Source organism: Lampris incognitus, chromosome 7 (genome assembly GCF_029633865.1).
Source record: "Lampris incognitus isolate fLamInc1 chromosome 7, fLamInc1.hap2, whole genome shotgun sequence".
Taxonomy (NCBI): Eukaryota; Metazoa; Chordata; class Actinopteri; order Lampriformes; family Lampridae; genus Lampris; species Lampris incognitus.
In genome coordinates, this window is record NC_079217.1 from 4297843 (window position 1) to 4322265 (window position 24423).

Genomic DNA, 24423 nt, shown 5'->3' on the forward strand with positions numbered 1-24423 from the left:
TTAAGACGCCTCCGCTCTACCGGAGCCCGTCCCGGTAAAGCCTGCACAGCCTGGCGGATGCAGCCGCAGCACGAAACTTCTGCAGATCGCTTCCCCGTCCATCGCGCCCACGGCATCGGATCCCAACTGGAAACCCGCAGGTGGACTGCGGCTCCAGTGGTGCAAAACCCAGGTGGGGTGGGGGGTGGGGGCGTTAATCCAGTATTATATAGACGGTCGTAAACATATGCGGAGAGCAAAAGGCTGCTTTATGAGTTGCACGAAGTTTCCTTATCGCCCTCGTTGCACTTTCTAGTATTTTCCCATTGAATGTGGGCTGTAGCCACATATCTGACTATATATATGTATGTATGTATGTATGTATGTATGTATGTATGTATGTATGTATGTATGTATGTATGTATGTATGTATGTATGTATATATGTATATATGCATATATATATTTATGTATGTATATATGTATATGTATGTATATATATTTATGTATATATATATATTTATGTATGTATATATATATATATATGTATATATATGCATATGTATGTATATACTAACCATAAATTATTCCGTTTTATAGCTGCTTTAAATAGAAATATTCTCACTGAGCAATTTTAATGCGTTTATTCCTGGGCACATATTATTTTGCAATCTCTTGGTCATTTGTTTGACCCTGAGGATGATGCTGTCGATTCTGCCCCCCTCCCTCCCCCCCACACCCACACACACACACTGATTATTTTTTTTACGAGACTTCAGGTCGGCCTAAAATATTCTCGAGACCAATTTTCTGTAGTCGTAAAGGACGAACCTGTCTGCTGCTGCCGCCCCAGCTCAGCAGAGCTGCTCAGGCAGTCACACAGTTAGCGCTCCTTATTCAGTTACTACTACTTATTATTTAGTTACTACTCCTTATTCAGTTACTACTCCTTATTCAGTTACTACTCCTTATTATTTAGTTACTACTCCTTATTTAGTTACTACTTATTATTTAGTTACTACTCCTTATTATTTAGTTACTACTCCTTATTTAGTTACTGCTTATTATTTAGTTACTACTACTTATTATTTAGTTACTACTCCTTATTTAGTTACTGCTTATTATTTAGTTACTACTCCTTATTTAGTTACTACTTATTATATAGTTACTGCTTATTATTTAGTTACTACTTGTTATTTAGTTAGCACTTGTTATTTAGTTACTAGTTATTATTTAGTTACTACTTGTTATTTAGTTACTACTTGTTATTTAGTTAGCACTTGTTATTTAGTTACTACTTGTTATTTAGTTAGCACTTGTTATTTAGTTACTACTTATTTAGTTACTACTTGTTATCTAGTTACTACTTGTTATTTAGTTAGCACTTGTTATTTAGTTACTACTTATTATTTAGTTACTACTTGTTATCTAGTTACTACTTGTTATTTAGTTACTACTTATTATTCAGTTACTACTTGTTATTTAGTTACTACTTGTTATTTAGTCACTACTTGTTGTTTAGTTACTGCTTATTATTTAGTTACTACTTGTTATTTAGTTAGCACTTTTTATTTAGTTGGTACTTGTTATTTAGTTACTACTTGTTATTTAGTTACTGCTTATTATTTAGTTACTACTTGTTATTTAGTTAGCACTTTTTATTTAGTTGGTACTTGTTATTTAGTTACTACTTGTTATTTAGTTACTGCTTATTATTTAGTTACTACTTGTTATTTAGTTAGCACTTGTTATTTAGCTACTACTTGTTATTTAGTTACTGCTTATTATTTAGTTACTACTTGTTATTTAGTTAGCACTTTTTATTTAGTTGGTACTTGTTATTTAGTTACTACTTGTTATTTAGTTACTGCTTATTATTTAGTTAGTTAGCACTTGTTATTTAGTTACTACTTGTTATTTAGTTACTACTTGTTATTTAGTTAGCACTTGTTATTTAGTTAGTACTTATCGTTTAGTTATTACTGTTGAAGTCCACCCTGGCGATTTGGGGGCTTGGGTAATTAGCGTTGTCCAGCCCTGTATCATACTGTAGCATAAGGTCGTCACATGACTGTAATTCCCTTCCCTCTTTTCTCATTACAGCGGCATAATTCTGCATCTCCGTGATTACAATGAACTTTTAGCTTCACTTGGCCCCATTAAGAGGTGGATGTATTCACTGCTGTGTGTGTGTGTGTGTGTGTGTGTGTGTGTGTGTGTGTGTGTGTGTGTGTGTGTGTGTGTGTGTGTGTGTGTGTGTGTGGTTTCTGCAGAGCAGATGATGCTGACAGCCAGTTAAGGCCTGACCCTAATAGACAGGTTGCTTTCCATGCAGTAGCAGTTTGTTGAGGACAAACTTCAAATCCACAACCCGCCTCGTTCTTTCTAGTCACCAGGCTCTATCCAGCTCTTTTCTTTTATTTCTTTCTCTTTCTCTTGCTCTTTCTCTCTCTCCAGGCAGATTTCAGCGAACTTCTGGGGCTGAAGGACTACATGGGAGTGATGTATTTCATAACCCTGGCTGAGTGGGTGGTGCCTGTATCTGATGAGCACGTCCAGGTGACGGAGGAGCACTTTGATGGAGTAGAGGTGGTGCTGTACCAGCCCAAGCAGTTAGGAGGCGACCCTGAGCTGAGGAGTGCTGTCATATACTTGCACGGAGGCGGATGGTGTCTGGGCAGCTCCCGTGAGTAGACACCTGATTGGCTTTTTTCACAGAAAAACACAAAACACGAAGCTGTGAAGCAGGTTTTACAGACTGATGCATGACAGGCTTGATGGACGGCTGAACAATGAACAGACTGATGACGTATAAATGTATGTACATATGTATGGATGGATGTATGGCTGGATGGATGGATGGATGGATGCCGCCCAATGACTGCTGGAATAGGCTCCAGCATCCCCGCGACCCTGACAGCAGGATAAGCGGTTTGGATAATGGATGGATGGATGGATGGATGGATGAATGGTTGGCAAAGTAGTAGACTAAAGGATAGATGGATGACAAAGTAGCAGACTGATGGATGGATGGATGATGGATGAATGATTGATGGATGGATGGATGGATGGATGGATGAACGATTGATGGATGACGACAAAGTAGCAGACTGATGGATGGATGGATGGATGGATGGATGGATGAATGATTGATGGATGGATGGATGGCTGACAAAGAAGCAGACTGATGGATGGATGGATGAATAGATGGATGAATGATTGATGGATGGATGGATGGCAAAGTAGTAGACTGATGGGTAGATGGATGACAAAGTAGCAGACTAATGGATGGATGGATGGATGGATGAATGATTGATGGATGGATGACAAAGTAGGAGACTGACGGATGGATGGATGGACGAATGATTGTTGGATGGATGGATGGCAAAGTAGCAGACTGATGGATGTTGGATGGATGGATGGATGAATGATTGATGGATGATGACAAAGTAGTAGACTGATGAATGGATGGATGGATGATGGATGGCAAAGTAGTAGACTGATGGTAGATGGATGACAAAGTAGCAGACTGACAGATGGATAGATTAATGAATGAATGATTGATGGATGGATGACAAAGTAGAAGACTGATGGATGGATGGATGGACGGATAGATGGATGGATGATGGATGACAAAGCAGCAGACTGATAGATGGATGGATGGATGGATGGATGGATGATGGATGGATGGATGATTGATGGATGGATGGATGACAAAGCAGCAGACTGATGGTGGGATGGATGATGGACGGACAGACAGACGGACGGATGGAGGAGTGGTGGATGGATGGATGGATGCATGGCTGTGTGGGCAGATGGATCGCCGCTCAGCTGGACACACAGAATGGTAAATGGATGTGTGCTCATTTTTCCATGTGCCTTTCTGGACACAAATCCCATTTTCAGCCAAGCGCCTGATCGTCATGGAACACACACACACACACACACACACATAAACACACACACACCATACTCTCCACAGCATCCCGGAGAAAATGGCACACCGTCTGTCGGAGGGTGGAGACTGCAGAGGGTGGTACCCCAGGATTAAAAGATTTGACATGCTACTTGACAAATCTCATGCAGTCCTTGCAATCTGTCAGGACCGCCAGAATAATGACAGTGACAGTGATCAGGGGTATTTACGTCTCAGTGTTGGTCAGGAACAGTGGCGGCTGGTGCTACAAATGTTTGGGGGGGGGGGGCGCAGTTTAGCTTGGCGCAGCACACCTGACAGCTGCTTTAATGTCCACACAGTCACAGAGTTATTATGAAGGACCATGTAGCCTATAGATTTTATCAGGGTTGGTAGACGGTGGATGATTGACAGTCGAGACGAGGCGTCGTGTTGGGTGTGAACATGATTGACAGCCGCGAGAATTGTCCAATCACATTAGATCAAAAAACATTAAAACAATACCAATTCACTGCCAGTAAAAGTGGGCGTGTCTGGGGCAGCACAGAACTGCGCCCCCTGGAAAACCTGAAGGAACCAATCAGACAGCAGCCTCAGGTCACCTGCTCGCCACAAGTTTGAGGGCTTGCATAAGGTATGGTTTGGCCGGCGCCCCTCACCCAGGAAGTATATGTATTCAGACAGGAAGTATATGTATTCAGACCGGAAGTATATGTATTCAGACAGGAAGGGCTGGGACTTTAACGCGTTGATTCGATAATTAATTATAGGAAAAAATAACGGCGTTAAAATAAATTAACGCATTTTATTTTTACACTCCAGTCAACACGGAACGCATCTCAGTGCACTCGTTTCTGGCATACGGATTATACCGATGCGCCGAGTGACGTCAGTCAAGCGGAAGGCGGAGTAGGTCAGGCTAACAAGTTAGTATGCTAACAATAGATGTGATGGACGACACCGCGTTGCTTAGCTCTGTGGATGGGAAACTTAGGTTTAAAAACCGGTCGGATGGAAGCCTGGATAAGAGCACTGGTGTGTGCAGACTCCGCAACGAAGAGTTGACATTCCACCGCCGTTATTCAGGCCTCCGGTACCACCTAAATGCCCAACACGTTGCGGCTAGTACGAACACCGGAGCTAATGCTAACGCTAGTGCTAACGCTAACGCTAATGCTAACGCTAGTGCTTCTAGTACAACCAAGCAGAGTCGCTGTAGAACCCGATAATGTAATAAAAATCTGCTCTTGAGTCCATTGAAAATGCAATAAAACCTGATAATGTAATAACTTCCTGATAATGTAATAAAGTGCATTTGCATGTCCAACTTTGACCTGTTGGTGGCGCTAGAGCTCTGGAGCTAGAGTTGCCAACACAGTATCACCACTTGAACCCATTAATAGGTGGTCTGCTGTTAAATTATTACAATATTGGGGAATTATTCCATTATCAGGACCTGCAAAACGAAGGCTAACCTGATCATGTAATAACCTCCTGTTAATGCAATACTTTATTACATTATCGGTAAAAAGTTTATTACATTATCGGGAAATGCACTTTATTACGTTATCAGGAAGTTATTACATTATCAGGTTTTATTGCATTTTCAATGGCCCCAAGTGCATTTTTATTACATTATCAGGGTTATTACATTATCGGGGGATTTATTACATTATCAGGGTTATTACATTACCGGGGTTATTACATTATCGGGGATTTATTACATTATCAGGACCTGCAAAACGAAGGCTAACCTGATCATGTAATAACCTCCTGTTAATGCAATACTTTATTACATTATCGGTAAAAAGTTTATTACATTATCGGGAAATGCACTTTATTACGTTATCAGGAAGTTATTACATTATCAGGTTTCATTGCATTTCAAAAAGGCCTCAAGTGCATTTTTTATTACATTATCGGGGATTTATTACATTATCAGGGTTATTACATTATCAGGGCTATTACATTATCAGGGTTATTACATTATCGGGGGATTTATTACATTATCAGGGTTATTACATTATCAGGGTTATTACATTATCGGGGGGGATTTATTGCATTATCAGGGTTATTACATTATCGGGGATTTATGACATTATCGGGGATTTATTACATTATCAGGTTCTACAGTCGCCCACCGACTCTCCACCAGATGATGGGGTTCAAAGCCAGGATGAGTAAGTCCACGTCTGATAAATGAACAAACTGGATCGCTGTGGACTGTAGACCACTTTCAGGGGTAGAAGATCAGGGCTTACAAAAAGTACCGTGTTTACAAAACAAACTTGTTCTGAACAAAGCAAACAGGATTTTGCTGTTTAAACTTATGTATGTGTCCATTCATTGATTTAGTCATCTGCCAGGACCTGTCTGAATTGAAACATGTTGCTTCTGGTGTCAAACATCGATATGCGATTAATGTCGATTAATTAATTACAAAGCCCATAATTAATTCGATTAATTTTTTTGAATCAAGTCCCACCACTAATTTTGAACCAATATGTAATGCTGCTGACAGGCGCTCACAGACTGACAACACTTTTATTTCATCATTGTTTACATTAGACAGCTACATTGTATTTAACATGTTTAAGTAGATTTTCATCTCTTGATTTTTGGGGGCGCCGGGGCGCCCCACACTGGCCAGCCGCCACTGGGGCCTCATGTATCAGTGGTTACTAGGGGCAAACGTGGTCTTACACACCCGTGGGATTCTGTAGCCCTGCAGTCTGTGTCGGAGACCAGGGTAGAACCTGGGTGACCCCTGAATTGAGACGCCGAGTGGCGAACACTGACGTCTCTGCAGGCCCGGGTGGTTGCTCGTTGCAAGAGGTAGACAATAGATGTTAGGAGGAAGGAATTACAAATACCCATCATGCTTTGCTGCTGACTGTCAGACAATCTCCAGGGCTAAACAATTCCGTGGGTGTGTAAGAACAAATTCGGGTAACACTTTAGTATGGGGAACATAAACAAACTTAATTACTGGTGAATTAGTAATGACCAAGATGTCACTTTAGTGTGGGGAACATATTCTTAGTAACAAAAACTTAATTACTAGTGAATTAGTAATGATCAAGATGTCACTTTAGTATGGGGAACATATGCTAAATAACAAAAACTTAATTACTAGTGAATTAGTAATGATCAAGATGTCCCTTTAGTATGGGGAACATAAAAAAACTTAATTACTAGTGAATTAGTAATGATCAAGATGTCACTTTAGTATGGGGAACATATTCTAAGTAACAAAAACTTAATTACTAGTGAATTAGTAATGATCAAGATGTCACTTTAGTATGGGGAACATATTCTAAGTAACAAAAACTTAATTTACAGTAATGTAACACTATGAACACTTGTAGTTTTGTGTGTTGTTATGTAAGAACAGACCATATTCATTAAGTGTTAGTAAGGGAGAATAACTCTTGTGGTACTACCACCTTATAAAGGCCATACTAAGCAAAGCATATTGAGATGGTACTACTAATAAGCAATACTTCTGAGGTTATAGAGGGAAAACTCATAGTTAATGGCTTACTGGCTGTATAATGACGCCATGCAGAATAAGGCATTAATGAGTATGTAATAATGACCAATTAAGAGCCAATACGTTGCTAATTTGCATGCTAAGGAGCACCTAATTAATGGTGACTACGTTCCCCATACTAAAGTGTTACCCATAGTAACGACTGACACACGAGGCCCCTGGTGAGGAAAAGGGACAGATTTGTCCCCAGGTCCCCGTGAGTGGACTTAATGGTAGTAAGTGGTTGTTGGTGCAGAAGCTCTGACATGTGCCGTGTTTCTCTATGCAGGGATGAGCCCGTATGATCTCCTGGCTCGAAGAATGGTCACTGATCTGGACGCGGTCGTCCTGTCTGTAGAGTAAGTATGACAGACCCTCCCGGCGACACGCACCACGGACACGGAGCTCCGTCCTGCACAGCTGGTTATCTCGTTTAAGCTGGAGACATCACGCAGCTCCCGATTCAGCTCATCTCCACTGGCTACTGATCAATATAAGAATCGATTTTACGATTCCTTTTCGAGCAATGAGCGGTTCAGATGCGTTGAGCAGCACGGATGCTCCAGGGCCTCCTGCAGGATCGGTTGAGTGCCCCGAAGCCTGCAGGAGAACCAGTAGATGAGCTGGCGTTTGCAGTCAAGCTCTTCAAAGTCCTGATCAAGTCAAACCAAATGATCTAATTATGAGAAATGATTGCCTTCATATAGAAAAATGTGAAAAAAATTCTATACTAAGAAGTATTTTGTAAAAATATTTTACTTCTTCAAAAATTTATGTTTTCATTTTGCACGCAGTGCAGATTATCTTTGAGTTATATAATTTTACATTTTGATAGTAGTGAAAATAGAAATATTGTTTACATTTTTATCATTATTGTCGTTATTGTCATTATTTGTTTTTATCATGATCAATATTATTATTATTATTATTATAAGAAGAAGAAGAGATGAAAAGTGGTGAAATGCAGGATGTGCTAAATGGATCATGTCAACAAACAAAAGATCCTTGCTTTGGGGGGGACAGATTTTGTGTTTTTGGACCCCCCCCCCCTTTTTCTTCCCAATGTATCCGTCCACTCTCCCGAGCCGTCCCGGTCGCTGCTCCACCCCCTCTGCTGATCTGGGGAGGGCTGCAGACTACCACATGCCTCCTCCCATACATGTGGAGTCACCAGCCGCTTCTTTTCACCTGACAGTGAGGAGTTTCACCAGGGGGACGTAGCGCGTTGGAGGATCACGCTACTCCCCCCCAGTTCCCCCTCCCCCCTGAACAGGCGCCCTGACCGACCAGAGGAGGCGCTAGTGCATCGACCAGGACACACACCCACATCTGGCTTCCCACCCACACACACAGCCAATTGTGTCTGTAGGGATGCCCGACCAAGCCTGAGCTAACACGGGGATTCGAACCGGCGATCCCCTTGTTGGTAGGCAACGGAAAAGACCACCACGCCCCCCCGGACGCCCGGGAAGTTTTCTGATAGAAAACAAACACAACCGCTTTTATTTAACGCACAAACACATAAATATAGACACAAATACAATCACTGTTGCTGTCTCCCCCTCCCCCAATGTCTCCCTCTCCCCCCTGCATGCTCGCCCATGCACTTGATAGCACACACACAACCACAGAGAGAGAGAGAGAGAGACACACACACGCACAGACACACACACACACAGCGAGAGCACTGTGGTGGTGGTGTTGCGTGCCAGCGTGCCTGTCCAACTCCATTATTCACAGGCTGGGTGGCGGTGCAGATCCGGCGGAGCGGAGCTGGCAGGGTCTCCGTCGCGTCTGGCCAGGCAGGCCCTTCCTGTCAAAACAGCGCTCGCGCCGCTCTGGTCGGCGCTCACTGTGGCTATTTAAAGTGTCACTCTTCATCTCCTCTGTTGTTGTAACCTTCACCCGGCCACGCCCCGACTTCCGGCCCCGCGTCTGTCAGCTTTTCCAATTTAACAGCTAGCGGAGAGGCCGAGGGGGGTCTTCCCGTCACAAAACCGCGGCAGCCAATCAATCAGTTAATCGATGGAGATGCAACGCGACTCTGTTTACGTGTGTGTGTGTGTGTGTTCGTGTTGACGTACTTCGGTTAAAACATCTGTCAACAATTGACTAATGAATAATGGGTTTTTATTGACTCGCAAAGCCAGGCCGGGTTCGGATCGGGATGATGGAGTCACGTGCTCCATCAGACTGCCCCGGTATGTGGTGTGGTTCGATCAGACGGTCCCGGTATGTGGTGTGGTTCGACCAGACTGCCCCGGTATGTGGTGCGGTTCGACCAGACTGCCCCGGTATGTGGTGCGGTTCGACCAGACTGCCCCGGTATGTGGTGTGGTTCGACCAGACTGCCCCGGTATGTGGTGTGGTTCGACCAGACTGCCCCGGTATGTGGTGCAGTTCGACCAGACTGCCCCGGTATGTGGTGCAGTTTGACCAGACTGCCCCGGTATGTGGTGCGGTTCGACCAGACTGCCCCGGTATGTGGTGCGGTTCGACCAGACTGCCCCGGTATGTAGTGTGGTTCGACCAGACTGCCCCGGTATGTGGTGCAGTTCGACCAGACTGCCCCGGTATGTGGTGCAGTGTCATCAGACGGCCCCGGTATGTGGTGCAGTTTGACCAAACTGCCCCGGTATGTGGTGCAGTTTCATCAGACGGTCCCGGTATGTGGTGCAGGTCGACCAGACTGCCCCGGTATGTGGTGCGGTTTGATCAGACTGCCCCGGTATGTGGTGCAGTTTGACCAAACTGCCCCGGTATGTGGTGCAGTTTCATCAGACGGTCCCGGTATGTGGTGCAGTTTCATCAGACTGCCCCGGTATGTGGTGCAGGTCGACCAGACTGCCCCGGTATGTGGTGCGGTTTGATCAGACGGCCCCGGTATGTGGTGCAGTTTGACCAAACTGCCCCGGTATGTGTTGCGGTTTGACCAGACTGCCCCGGTATGTGGTGCAGTTTCATCAGACGGCCCCGGTATGTGGTGCGGTTTCATCAGACGGCCCCGGTATGTGGTGCGGTTCGATCAGACGGCCCCGGTATGTGGTGCGGTTCGATCAGACGGTCCCGGTATGTGGTGCGGTTTCATCAGACGGTCTCGGTATGTGGTGCGGTTCGATCAGACGGTCCCGGTATGTGGTGCGGTTCGACCAGACGGCCCCGGTATGTGGTGCACTTTGATCAGACGGTCCCGGTATGTGGTGCACTTTGATCAGACGGTCCCGGTATGTGGTGCGGTTTCATCAGACGGTCCGGTCCCGGTATGTGGTGCCGTCCCACAGCTCTGACATCTGACCCGGGTTTGACAGTCACAGCATGTGACGGCAGGTCACAGGACAAAGACAAGCCAGCATTGTGAAATCGTGTGGCCTTTCTTTGCCAGGAAGTTGTTGGCCCATAAATCAGTGTCTTTCCACAAGGGACCGCACAGAGCTGCAGCCCAAATTTCCAACAGTTTTTTTTTTCTTAAGTGAGCAAATATGTACGAGGCCTGTTGAGGCAAACCACACATGAAATGACTTAGAAAAATGATGCCGTCCAATTCAAAAACCACATGCGGGTCTTCCAGCGTGCTTCACGCGTCCGACTCAAGTCACGTGTGAATGGTTCTGGTAGGGAAGAACCATGCTTTCATTCAATTTACTGTAATCTGTCAAACTTTTAGTTTTCTTTCCCAGTTTTTTAGGTTTGATTATGGTTTCGTCATCCAGAAATCTGTTTTATATTTGTCCATAACATTTTATTTCCTTGCTACTATACTATAAAATACCGGTCAGTGAAAGGGTCATTACCTCTCTAAGAGGTATGGCCACAAGGCTCTTTTCTATGGCTTTATCAACTTTTGTCGCCCACATTCACCCTCTCAGCAGGCTACAAATCATCACCATCGACGCGCCTCCTAGTCCCCCTCAGCTTACCTGACTTGCTTCTTACCCTGCCAGGTACCGTTTGGCCCCAGCGCACCACTTCCCCGTGCCGTATGAGGACGTCTATCGTGTGGTCAAACACTTCCTCCAGAAGGGAGTGTTGGCCCAGTACTCTGTGGACCCGGGACGCATTGCTGTGTCCGGGGACAGCGCAGGAGGGAACCTGGCAGCTGCAGTGTCCCAGCAGGTACGTCGTAAATATCTCAGTTGGCTTTCCTTTTTGATACCGTTCCTGTTTTAGATCGTTGTTGTTTTTTTTTCTTTTTCTTTTTCGTTTTTGTTTTTATAGATGTGAGGCACCTCATGAGCCTGGCTTCCAACTCACTCTCCCACTTACTCATTCACTCACTTGCTCATGCACCAACTCACTCACTCACTCACTCATGCACTCACTAACTCACTCAGTCACTCAATCACTCACTAACTCACTCACGCACTCACTCACGCACTCACTCACTCACTCACTCACTCACTCAAGCACTCACTCACTCAAGCACTCACTCACTAACTCACTCACTCAGTTAGTCACTCACTCAGTCATGCACCAACTCACTCACTAACTCACTCACTAACTCACTCAGTCACTCAATCACTCACTAACTCACTCACGCACTCACTCACTAACTCACTCACTCACTCAAGCACTCACTCACTCAAGCACTCACTCACTCAAGCACTCACTCACTCACTCACTCACTCAGTTAGTCACTCACTCAGTCATTCACCAACTCACTCACTCAGTCACTCAGTCACTCACTCATGCACTCACTCAGTCACTCACTCATGCACTCACTCATTCAATCACTCACTCATTCACTGACTCACTCACTCATGCACTCATCACTCACTCTCACTCATCACTCACTCAGTCACTCAGTCAGTCAGTCACTCACTCACTCACTCACTCAGTTATTCACTAACCCACTCACTCAGTCACTCACTGACTCAGTCACTCACTCACTCACTCACTCACAAACTGACATTTATTCTCATCAGAATCAGAATCAGAATCAGAATCAACTTTATTGGCCAAGTGCCCCTGTGCACAGGAGGAACTGGACTCCGGTACACAGCAGGTTGCAGCACTTGCACCAGGACACTGGGGGCAGGCATGTCTGCACAGCAGGATTATCTATGCCACCTGTGCAGATTCGGGGTGGTTGTTGGGGGATTTGTGGTCCCTACAAAAATGTTTCTGAATGAGTGCGTCTAACAATATATGCTGTTGTGAGATGTTTTTGCATACATTATAATCCTCGTTGGTAAAACAAAAGATCACGCGTGTTTTTTCTGCACCTCCACCCTCCACTGTTCTACGTATGTCAGCCTTTCCCTCCTTCTATCACTGGGTTCTGCCCATGTCCAAAGGAGTTGAATCAAGTGCAACTGGACTTGGTATATATCCGTGATATATACCAAGTCCAGTTGCACTTGATTCAACTCCTTTGGATAACCATGACCTGGATGAATGAGAACTTTCACAGACACGTCCTGCCCATGTGGTTTCATTTGAGGTAGGATTTCACAAAAGGGTGATTCTTCAATTAAGGGGATTTTTCTGCCCCCAGGGTAGTTTCAAGAAAAAACAATTATTGTGTTAGTTAGCTAGGTTGTGTTAGCTATGAAGAAAAGATGTGTGTGTCAGTGATGACGTGTTAATACTTTTTCAACATGTTGAAAATTTAAATGTGTCAGAACCTCAGTGTTGTGGGCTTGTCCCCAACCCAGACTCTTAACTCCCCTCTATAATAAAGCCATAAAAATGGTTAAATTCATTACAGCTTTACTTTGCATTTTCTCATCATGATGTAAAAAGACATATTTCACATTCATATGGTTTATATATGTGCACTTTGCACATTCTTATAGTTAAATATGGCTGCTCCTTATACATGTGTCATCACATCACACCCAACATTTTAGACCAACCAACGTTTTTTCATACGACAACAACGTGGTTGCCGTGGAAACGAGAAGTGCCAGAGGCGCGTGAGCAGTCATGGCAGCAGCGTGACTTGTTCATGTCCCAAATGTGATGTGCAGGTTTATATGTCCTGACCTGACAGGATGGTTATTACAAGTCATCACCACACACGCTACTAGCTGAGTACTGTAGTGCAGAAATAACACACCTCACTTTATTCACCTGTATCCATTGTACATTGTATGCTAGCTAACGAGTTAGCTTAGCAAGTCTAAGACTTAGCCAACTTTTTCTCCAAACAGTGAAAATTGTCATTACATCACGTGTCTTACCTTCACGTGTCATGACCATCACGTGTCATTACATCACGTGTCTTACCTTCATGTGTCATTACATCATGTGTCTTACCTTCACGTGTCTTACCTTCACGTGTCATTACATCATGTGTCATTACATCACGTGTCATTACATCACGTGTCTTACCTTCACGTGTCTTACCTTCACGTGTCTTACCTTCACGTGTCATTACATCATGTGTCATTACATCACATGTTGCTGTTACAACTTTGTAAAAAGCATCATAACATCAAACTTATTTTGTAGGACGATCAAAGCTATGCTGAGATATTTGTCCCACACCACTAACAGAGCTTTTGAAAAAGAAAAACAGATTTTAAAGAAACGTCTTTTTATTTTTTCAAAAGCTCAAAATGCCCCTAATTGAAGAATCCCTCAAAAACGCCACGGACGGAGATGCCGGCAAGACGTGCTCAAACAAGTCAGTCTTTCTGACACAGGTTTTTCTGGTGTTTCTGATGCGTCAGCTTGCTTTTCTGCTTCGCTGGCTGGTGATAAACATGCTTCGGGCATCGAACTTCAGCGCTGTCAAACCGGTGCAATGACGTCTATTGTACAATGTCGTTATCAGGCGTTCAAAAATAATACGCAACGTTTGCTACTCAGCTGAACATATGCAGTCAATACCAGTTACAAACTGAAGACAATAATCCTGCCCCACAGCAGTTGCCCTGCACATCTCTGACACTATGTGTACTTGTTTCTGGGTGCATAAAGGAGTGGGATTGGATAAAGGAGTGGAGAGGTTGCCATGCGACAAAGTTCACAAGCTTGGAATGAATACTTTACCAGAATTGTGTGTCCACGGAGCTCAAAATTACAGATTACAGATTGCTCTGCAACTCATCTAACTTCCTCTCAGTTTCCGTTTGCCAAGTCCCAACACTTATTAGCATTTCTATAATTTGGATTCCCGTAGTTCAAACTCGGTTGTTGTGTCCCTGCAAAGGTTGGCGTTGGATGGAATGCAGTTGGCTGCACTGTGTGGAGAGCCTGCAGTGCTGGGGTATTGTTCCTCACTATTGGAACCGGTGGGGTGCAGGGTCGGTCGCCCTACAGTTGTGGCCAGGTCTGGGGTAAATAGCATTAGCCTCAGCACAGGTTACACTCCCCCAGAGAAACCTGCAGCTGCTAGGTGACAAGAACTAGTCGGCTGGCTCATTCAGGCCATGGTTCTCTGCTATGCATTGAAAATCCATTTTTCAGTCAGCTTTGGCAAGTCCTGTCTGGCAAAATCTTCCACGGACAGATTTTTTTTTTCCTCAAAACAATTATTCTATCAATAGTTGCCAAGAATTTTCATTAAAAGCAAACTCTGGTATCTTAAGCCTTATTTTTCTATTGTTAGGAATTGTTAGGAGTCAAACTGGGTAGCAGAATTCCTACCAGCTGATTACTCTGCACCAAGCAGTAATGTAATCCTTTGGGGCAATAGTTTTGGCCAAATAACATCCACTAAAACAGCTCTTTTTTATTTTATTTGCGTTTCTTTCTCTCTCTTTTTTTTTGCACTCACTGGCTCACGGTATTTTACAGCATTGGTTCTCAACCTAGGGCTCGGGACCCCCAAGGGAGTTGTGAAATCATTTTCAGGGGTCGCCAGATGGTTGTGGAGAAAACAAGCTGGAAACCGCGCCTGATTAGAAAATTAGTTGTACTGTCTCTTTCATTACTGTGAGGATTATTAAGGTCTAGTTAGTGGTTAAACGAGAACACTAGGATAAACAGAGAATAACAACGATGATGCGTGACTGAGCTATGTGATCATAGGGCCCTTTGTTTTTTTATCATTTCTGATCTACTTTAACCTTTCACTGATACCAGTAATCACATTTAATTTTTCATGTCTGAAAAACCTTGATGACAGCATAATGAAATATTCCACAGCAGCTTTCATTATTTGTAAATGACTGAAATTGTGTGTTTTTTTAAATACCTTTATCCATAATCTATAGTCCTCATTAATATTCATGAGTTGATCTTTCAGTGAATATTACAAGCAAGAATGAGCGGTAAGGGTGGGCGGGGTTTCAAATTTGGATAATTAATTCTGTGGGCTGTATTTAAATGAGCGTGTCTGATGATAATCATAAGTATAAAAAAAAAGATCGGCTGAGAGGCGTCCAGGTAGCGTAGCGGTCTATTCCGTTGCCCACCAACACGGGGGTCGGTAGTTTGAATCCCCGTGTTACGTCCGGCTTGGTCGGGCATCTCTGCAGACACAATTGGCTGTGTCTATGGGTGGGAAGCCGGATGTGAAGAGTAGGGTAATTGGTCACGTACAATTGGGGAGATAAAAAATGATCGTTTGAGAGAAGTTGAAGTAGCAGGAGCTCCGTTCAAAATAGAAAAACGGAACTTTTACATACATACATACATATACATATACATACATACACATATATATACATACATATATATATACATATACAAACATACATACATACACATATATACATATATATACATATATATATATACATATATACATATATATATAATCCAGTGAGTCAAGTAAATTCTTTATGAGACAGTACAAGCCTGTTTCATGCCATAAGCAGTCATCAGCATGGATTATGGCATGAAACAGGCTTGTACTGTCTCATAAAGAATTTACTTGACTCACTGGATTATTTTTCTCCTTATTTGTTGAGCACTTTCCCTACCGTTCAATGTTTCTTTTTTCATTCATTCATTCATCAGCCGCTTCGCCGGGGTCGGGTCGTGGTGGCAGCAAGCTAAGTAGGGCACTCTAGACGTTCCCCTCCCCAGCAACGCGCTCCAGCTCCTCCTGGGGGATCCCAAGGCGTTCCCAGGCCAGATTAGACATGTAGTCCCTCCAGCGAGTTCTGGGTCTACCCCGGGGTCTCCTCCCAGGTAGTTGGCCGTGCCCAGTAAACCTCCAAAGGAAGGCGCCCAGGCGGCATCCTAATTGTAACCACCTCAACTGGCTCCTTTCCACACGAAGGAGCAGAGGCTCTACTCCAAGCTCCCTCCGGATGTCTGAGCTCCTCACCCTATCTCTAAGGCTGAGCCCAGACACCTTACGGAGGAAACTCATTTCATCCACTTGTATCCGTGATCTTACCCTTTCGGTCACTACCCAAAGCTCATGACCATAGGTGAGGGTTGGAACGAAGATTGACTGGTAAATTGAGAGCTTTGCCTTCCGGCTCAGCTCCCTCTTCACCACAACGGTCCGGTACAACATCTGCATTACTGGTGATGCTGCACCAATCTGCCTGTCAATCTCCCGCTCCATCCTACCTTCACTCGTGAACAAGACCCTGAGATACTTGAACTCCTTCACTTGAGGCAACAACCCATCTCCAACCCGGAAGGAGCAATCCACCATTTTCCGGTAGAGAACCATGGCCTCAGACTTGGAGGTGCTGACTCTCATCCCAGCCATTTCGTAATCAGCTGCAAACCACCCCAGTGTGCACTGGAGGTCACGTTCTGATGAAGCCAACAAAACCACATCATCTGCGAAGAGCAGAGACGCAATTCCGAGGTTCCCAAAACGGACACACTCCTCACCTTGGCTGCGCCTTGAGATCCTGTCCATGAATGTCACAGAATCGGAGACAAGGGACAACCTTGGCGGAGTCCGACACCCACCGAAAACGTGTTTGACTTTGTGCCAAGAATGCGGAAACAGCTCTCACTTTGGTTATACAAGGACCAGATGGCTTGTAGCAACTGCCCCGGTACCCCATACGCCCGCAGTACCCCCCACAGAGTGCCCCGGGGTACATGGTCATAAGCCTTCTCCAAGTCCACAAAACACATGTAGACTTGCTGGTCAAATGCCCATGCCCGCCTCAGCACTTCCACAAGGGTAAAGAGTTGGTCCGTTGTTCCATGGCCAGGACGGAATCCACATTGTTCCTCCTGGATCCGAGGTTAGACAATCGGTCAGAGCCTCCTTTCGAGCACCCTAGAGTAGACTTGCCCAGGGAGGCTGAGCAATGTGATGCCCCAATAATTGGAGCACACCCTCCGGTCCCCCGTTTTGAATATGGGAACCACCATCCCAATCTGCCACTCCACAAGTACTGTCCCCGACCTGCACGTGACACTGAAGAGGCGTGTCAACCAAAACAGTCCAACAATGTCCAGAGCCTTCAGCATCTCAGGGTGAAATTCATCCACACCCGGTGCCTTGCCAGGAGCTTTTTAACTACCTCAGAGACCTCTGACAGACATATGGGTGGGGCTTCCCCTGAGTCTTCAGACTCTACCTCCTCCACTGAGGACGTGTTAGTCGATTCAGGAGCTCCTCAAAGTGTTCTTTCCACCACTCGACAACATCCCCAGTCCGGGTCAACAGTTCCCCTCCCCGGCTGAACACAGCCTGAGTCAAGCCCGGCTTCCCCTTCCTGAGTCGCCGGATGGTTTGTCAGAACTTCCTTGAGGCCAACCGAAAGTCCTCCTCCTCCATAGCCGTGCCGAACTCCTCCCACACCCGAGGAGTTGTACCCTGCCCCAATGCTCATCCCCGCGTGTGGTGGGTCCACGGGGTGGTGGCTCCATGTTATATATATATATATATAGAGAGAGAGAGAGAGAGAGAGAGAGAGAGAGCGTTTTTTTTCTGAAACCGTAGATGGTGTTGAGTGCTCAACTAATGGGGAGCGGAATATTATTAAAATCTTTTTTCCTGTATCCATGTTGAGATATATATATATATATATATACACACACACACACACACACACACACACATATCACTTACTATTACTTTACTCATCATATATTTTGTAGCAGCTCTTTCTACAAAAAAGAGTATGTGTGTGTGTGTGTGTGTGTGTGTCTGTGTGTGTGTGTGTGTCTGTGTGTGTGTGTATGTCAGAAAATGTCACTTTCAATTTTGATCCGATTTTAATCAACTGTTGAAATTACAAAGTGGAAAAGATCTGGAAATGCCGTGTTACAGGTTACACAACTGATATAGTTTATCAAAAGGGCCATTTCTCTTTCTCTCTCTCCCTCCCTGTCTCCCTCCCTCCCTCCCCCTCCCTCCCTCTCTCTCTCTCTCTCCCTCCCTCTCTCTCTCCCTCTCCCTCCCTCTCTCCCTCCCTCTCTCGCTCTCCCTCTCTCTCTCTCCCTCTCTCCCCCTCCCTCCCCCTCTCTCTCTGCATCTCTGTCTCCACCTCACCTGCCGTACAGTGACCACATATTCTTCGCTCTTTTTGGTAGCCAAGATGTGTTGTGTGTCTGCCCTTTTCCCTGGCTAGACTGTGGTCAGTGAGCCTGTACTTGGTAAGGACGTGTCTCTGCTGACTGTCTCTGACAGTGGACAGACAGTCAGCCAGTTTGTGTTCTCTTCTTAGGGCCCGATAGCATTCTCATTTGTGTTGTAATATGGTTTCTATGTCCCAATAGATAGATAGATAGATAGATAGATAGATAGATAGATAGATAGATAGATAGATAGATAGATAGATAGATAGATAGATAGATAGATAGATAGATAGATAGATAGATAGATAGATAGATAGATAGATAGATAGATAGATAGATAGATAGATAGATAGATAGATAGATAGATGATTTTATTAGCCACATGACCAAGGCCGGTGGAATTTGTTTTTGGTACGCTTTACATTCTGCAGCACAATACATAAATAGACACTCCACATATTATCACGAACAATACAGTTACACAAATAGAAATAAACACATCAGGCCTAACAGGTGGATGGTGGTGTTTATGCCAGTGGTGTGTGAGGAGGGACTACAGGGAGGAAGTCAGAGTCCTGATGGCTAGGGGGGAAAAACAGTTTGCGAAGCGTTAGTTGACAGTGGCCTGTAGCGCCTCCCTGAGGGAAGGAGCTGGAAGAGGTGATGAGCAGGATGTGAGGGGTCAGAGGTGATCTTCCCTGCTCGCTTTACAGTCCGGTTAGTATGTAGAGATTCAACTGAGGGGAGTGGGTTTACAGTCGGGTTAGTATGTAGCGAGACAACTGAGGGGAGTGGGTTTACAGTCCGGTTAGTATGTAGAGAGACAACTGAGGGGAGTGGGTTTACAGTCCGGTTAGTATGTAGAGATTCAACTGAGGGGAGTGGGTTTACAGTCCAGTTAGTATGTACAGAGACAACTGAGGGGAGTGGGTTTACAGTCCGGTTAGTATGTAGAGATTCAACTGAGGGGAGTGGGTTTACAGTCGGGTTAGTATGTAGAGAGACAACTGAGGGGAGTGGGTTTACAGTCCGGTTAGTATGTAGAGATTCAACTGAGGGGAGTGGGTTTACAGTCCGGTTAGTATGTAGAGAGACAACTGAGGGGAGTGGGTTTACAGTCCTGTTAGTATGTAGAGAGACAACTGAGGGGAGTGGGTTTACAGTCGGGTTAGTATGTAGAGATTCAACTGAGGGGAGTGGGTTTACAGTCCGGTTAGTATGTAGAGATTCAACTGAGGGGAGTGGGTTTACAGTCCGGTTAGTATGTAGAGAGACAACTGAGGGGAGTGGGTTTACAGTCCGGTTAGTATGTAGAGATTCAACTGAGGGGAGTGGGTTTACAGTCCAGTTAGTATGTAGAGAGACAACTGAGGGGAGTGGGTTTACAGTCCGGTTAGTATGTAGAGACTCAGTTGAGGGGAGTGGGTTTACAGTCCGGTTAGTATGTAGAGATTCAGTTGAGGGGAGTGGGTTTACAGTCCGGTTAGTATGTAGAGAGACAACTGAGGGGAGTGGGTTTACAGTCCGGTTAGTATGTAGAGATTCAACTGAGGGGAGTGGGTTTACAGTCCGGTTAGTATGTAGAGAGACAACTGAGGGGAGTGGGTTTACAGTCCGGTTAGTATGTAGAGAGACAACTGAGGGGAGTGGGTTTACAGTCCGGTTAGTATGTAGCGAGACAACTGAGGGGAGTGGGTTTACAGTCCGGTTAGTATGTAGAGATTCAACTGAGGGGAGTGGGTTTACAGTCCGGTTAGTATGTAGAGAGACAACTGAGGGGAGTGGGTTTACAGTCGGGTTAGTATGTAGAGAGACAACTGAGGGGAGTGGGTTTACAGTCCGGTTAGTATGTAGAGATTCAACTGAGGGGAGTGGGTTTACAGTCGGGTTAGTATGTAGAGAGACAACTGAGGGGAGTGGGTTTACAGTCCGGTTAGTATGTAGAGAGACAACTGAGGGGAGTGGGTTTACAGTCCGGTTAGTATGTAGAGAGACAACTGAGGGGAGTGGGTTTACAGTCGGGTTAGTATGTAGAGATTCAACTGAGGGGAGTGGGTTTACAGTCGGGTTAGTATGTAGAGATTCAACTGAGGGGAGTGGGTTTACAGTCCGGTTAGTATGTAGAGAGACAACTGAGGGGAGTGAGTTTACAGTCCGGTTAGTATGTAGAGAGACAACTGAGGGGAGTGGGTTTACGGTCGGGTTAGTATGTAGAGAGACAACTGAGGGGAGTGGGTTTACAGTCCGGTTAGTATGTAGAGATTCAACTTAGGGGAGTGGGTTTACAGTCCGGTTAGTATGTAGAGAGACAACTGAGGGGAGTGGGTTTACAGTCCGGTTAGTATGTAGACTGACAACTGAGGGGAGTGGGTTTACAGTCCGGTTAGTATGTAGAGATTCAACTGAGGGGAGTGGGTTTACAGTCCAGTTAGTATGTAGAGAGACGACTGAGGGGAGTGGGTTTACAGTCCGGTTAGTATGTAGAGACTCAGTTGAGGGGAGTGGGTTTACAGTCCGGTTAGTATGTAGAGATTCAGTTGAGGGGAGTGGGTTTACAGTCCGGTTAGTATGTAGAGATTCAACTGAGGGGAGTGGGTTTACAGTCCGGTTAGTATGTAGAGATTCAACTGAGGGGAGTGGGTTTACAGTCGGGTTAGTATGTAGAGAGACAACTGAGGGGAGTGGGTTTACAGTCCGGTTAGTATGTAGCGAGACAACTGAGGGGAGTGGGTTGCCTGTGATTTTGGACGCCTTGTTGACAATCCGCTGCAGTTTTTTCCGTGTTTGACTGTCCGTGCCGCCGTACCATACTGTAATACTGTAATACTGTAACACTGTAACACTGTAATACTGTAACACTGTAACACTGTAACACTGTAATACTGTAACACTGTAACACTGTAACACTATAATACTGTAACACTAATACTGTACTACTGCAATAGAAGATGTTATGATGGACTGGATAATGGCTGAGTAAAGCAGAACGAGCAGTTGATGTTTGATCCGGTATTTTTTAAGCTGCCTAAGAAAGTGAAGTGGTTGTTGAGCTTGTGCAGTGATGCGTTCATTGTTAATTTTCCACTTCAGGTTATTGCTGATGGATGTTCCAAGGAATTTAAAAGAGTTGGTGTTCCAATTATGAGTCGTTGCATTGTGTGATGATTTGGTTTACTCTAATCTGTGGCTGGTTAGCAGTGCTAGTCTGAAACTCTCTCTCTCTCTCTCTCTCTCTCTCTCTCTCTCTCTCTCTCTCTCTCTCTCTCTCTCTCTCTCTCTCTCTCTCTCTCTCTCTCTCTCTCTCTCCCCCCCCCCCCCAGCAGCGTTTGCAATAGAATCTGTTTTCCATCGTTTTACAGTGTGGACGATTTGAAAACCTGTTTGTTGTTATAAATACTTTGAACCACTCAGTGAGACATTTTCTGAAACCGTTGTTCGTTTTATGAGCTGGATGAAGATAAGACAAATAAATCTGAGTATCAACTCTGTTACTGGGGTGTAAACTAGATAAATATGCTTTTGAAAATGAAATGTCTCTGACTTTGTCTGTCTGTCTGTCTGTCTCTCTCTCACCCCATAGTTACAGCAGGAGCCTGGGCATCAGGTCCAGCTGAAGGTTCAAGCCCTGCTCTATCCTGTGATGCAGGCCTTGGACCTCAACACGCCCTCCTACCAGCAGAATCGGGACATGCCCATTTTGCCACGCACCCTCATGGTACGTTTCTGGAGTGAGTATTTCACCAGTGATAAAGCCCTTTTCTGGGCCATGATGGCCAACACCCACAACAGCCCCGAGTCTGCAGGTCTGCTCAAGTTTGTCAACTGGAGCGCATTCCTGCCCGAGTCTTACCGTGGGAAATACAACTACAGCGCCCCTGCCGTGGTGCGGCGAGCAGGCGGGGAGGGGGCCACGGTGGACGGACCATCTCAGTCGATCGCTGACCCCAGGGCCTCTCCCTTGCTCGTCCCAGACTCCACCTTGCGCTCTCTGCCCAAAGCGTACGTTCTGACATGCGAGTACGATGTCCTCCGGGACGATGGGATCATGTATGTGACGCGTCTCCGCAGCGCCGGCGTGGAAGTGACACACGAACACTACGACGCCGGTTTCCACGGCGCGCTGATGTTCACGGTGTGGCCCACCGACTTCCTGATTGCACAGCGTATGACAGACAACTATGTCAGGTGGCTGAAGGAGAACTTGTGAAAAGCGGAGAGCAAAAGTTAATATCAACCCCCGATGTTCATCCCGTTGTTTCCTTACCGGTTGTCCTTAGGTGGTCGGAGGTTTTCTGTCTCCTTTGCTTTTAACTTTTAATGTTTCATTTTAATTTCTGTGGTTATTCTTCCATTTCTGTGTATATGAAGGGCACATGATTACGTTTCCCTGTTCCACTCATATTTTGCATTACATCATATTAGTGGTATTACATACCATGGCAAATGGATTTGTCCGGGTTGGGAATCCATTAAGTATTTGAATAAAACAGGAAATGCCTTCTGACATTCTTACAGCAGCAAATGATGATATTCAATTAGGCTGAAATTGACAATTATTGCTTGCAGCGACATTTCTGAAACCTACATAATAGGTTGGAAATATGTTTTATGCCGTTGTTTGCGAGGCAAAAGCTCATCGGCTGTAAGCTTAAACGCGGCTTTTTTTCAGTTTTTGCCTGTGAAGTTAGCATCGCTTGCTACGCAACCAAAGCAGAAGTCTTGAGATCAGATGATTTGAATCATAGATGACTCAGAATTAGTTTAGTGTTTTTTTTTTATGACCACAACTGGTTTTTGCATCTTTTGTTTTCTGAATACCAACAAATATGTGACAAAGTACACGTCAGACTTTGTGCTGGAATTTCCTGAAGTCGCCCGGAGTTAGAAACTCTCATTATGAGGTAGAATGCTTCTGTACATTGCAGGAGTATGGAATATTTGGGATTCCCAGGCTATGGATTTACTGTTAATCATCGGTCCTCTACTTCACAAAGCATGGGTATGTGGTAGAGGTCAGCTTGCATTGATCTTCCAGCTCCAAGGCCCAAGCATCATGTGAGGTGGACTGAACCGATTCACGTGTCTCCATCTTTGGCTCTCTCTGTGACGTGGAACAGCCCGTCTCTCTGTCTCTCTCCCTTGTTGCCCTCTGTGGATGACTGCATCCTGTGACTTCTCTGCACACGGGGCTGCCATCAAGCTGAGAATATGGACGGGGGTGGGGTGGGGTGGGTGGGGTGGGGAGGTTAAATTGAACAATAATTTATGAGTGTTTGTGATTTACATCAGTGAACTGCATTCCAATCTTTTCGTGATTCAGAGCGAGTCTAGGTTGATTTAAAAGGCATCGTAGCGCTCGGCCTTGCCTTTGTTTGAAGGTCCTCCAGGTGTTTTCTCTCTCTCTCTCTATTTTGATGTACTCCGCGTCCTTACAGGGAAAACGCACTATCTTAGAGACGATTTAACGACTGACCTCTAGAAGCAAAAGAAAACAACAAAAAAAAGAAAAGAAAAGAAAAAGCAGTTTCACAGCTGTTATTCACTGCAGACGTTTAGTTGTTTTGCATAAATAAGCACTGCTTGTAGTACTGCTCTTCGACGCT

The 24423-nt window shown here is 45.0% G+C and overlaps 1 protein-coding gene across 1 annotated transcript in view; it reads left to right on the plus strand.

Annotated features, from left to right (window-relative positions):
• Positions 1-24032, plus strand: part of aadac (arylacetamide deacetylase) — a 25049-nt gene extending 1017 nt beyond the window's left edge. The window contains exons 2-5 of the mRNA XM_056283543.1: positions 2436-2664; positions 7716-7785; positions 11368-11539; positions 22401-24032. Coding sequence (XP_056139518.1) covers positions 2436-2664; positions 7716-7785; positions 11368-11539; positions 22401-23027 — 1098 coding nt within the window. The 3' untranslated portion in view covers positions 23028-24032. The remainder of the gene's footprint in view (positions 1-2435; positions 2665-7715; positions 7786-11367; positions 11540-22400) is intronic.
• Positions 24033-24423: the final 391 nt, after the last annotated feature.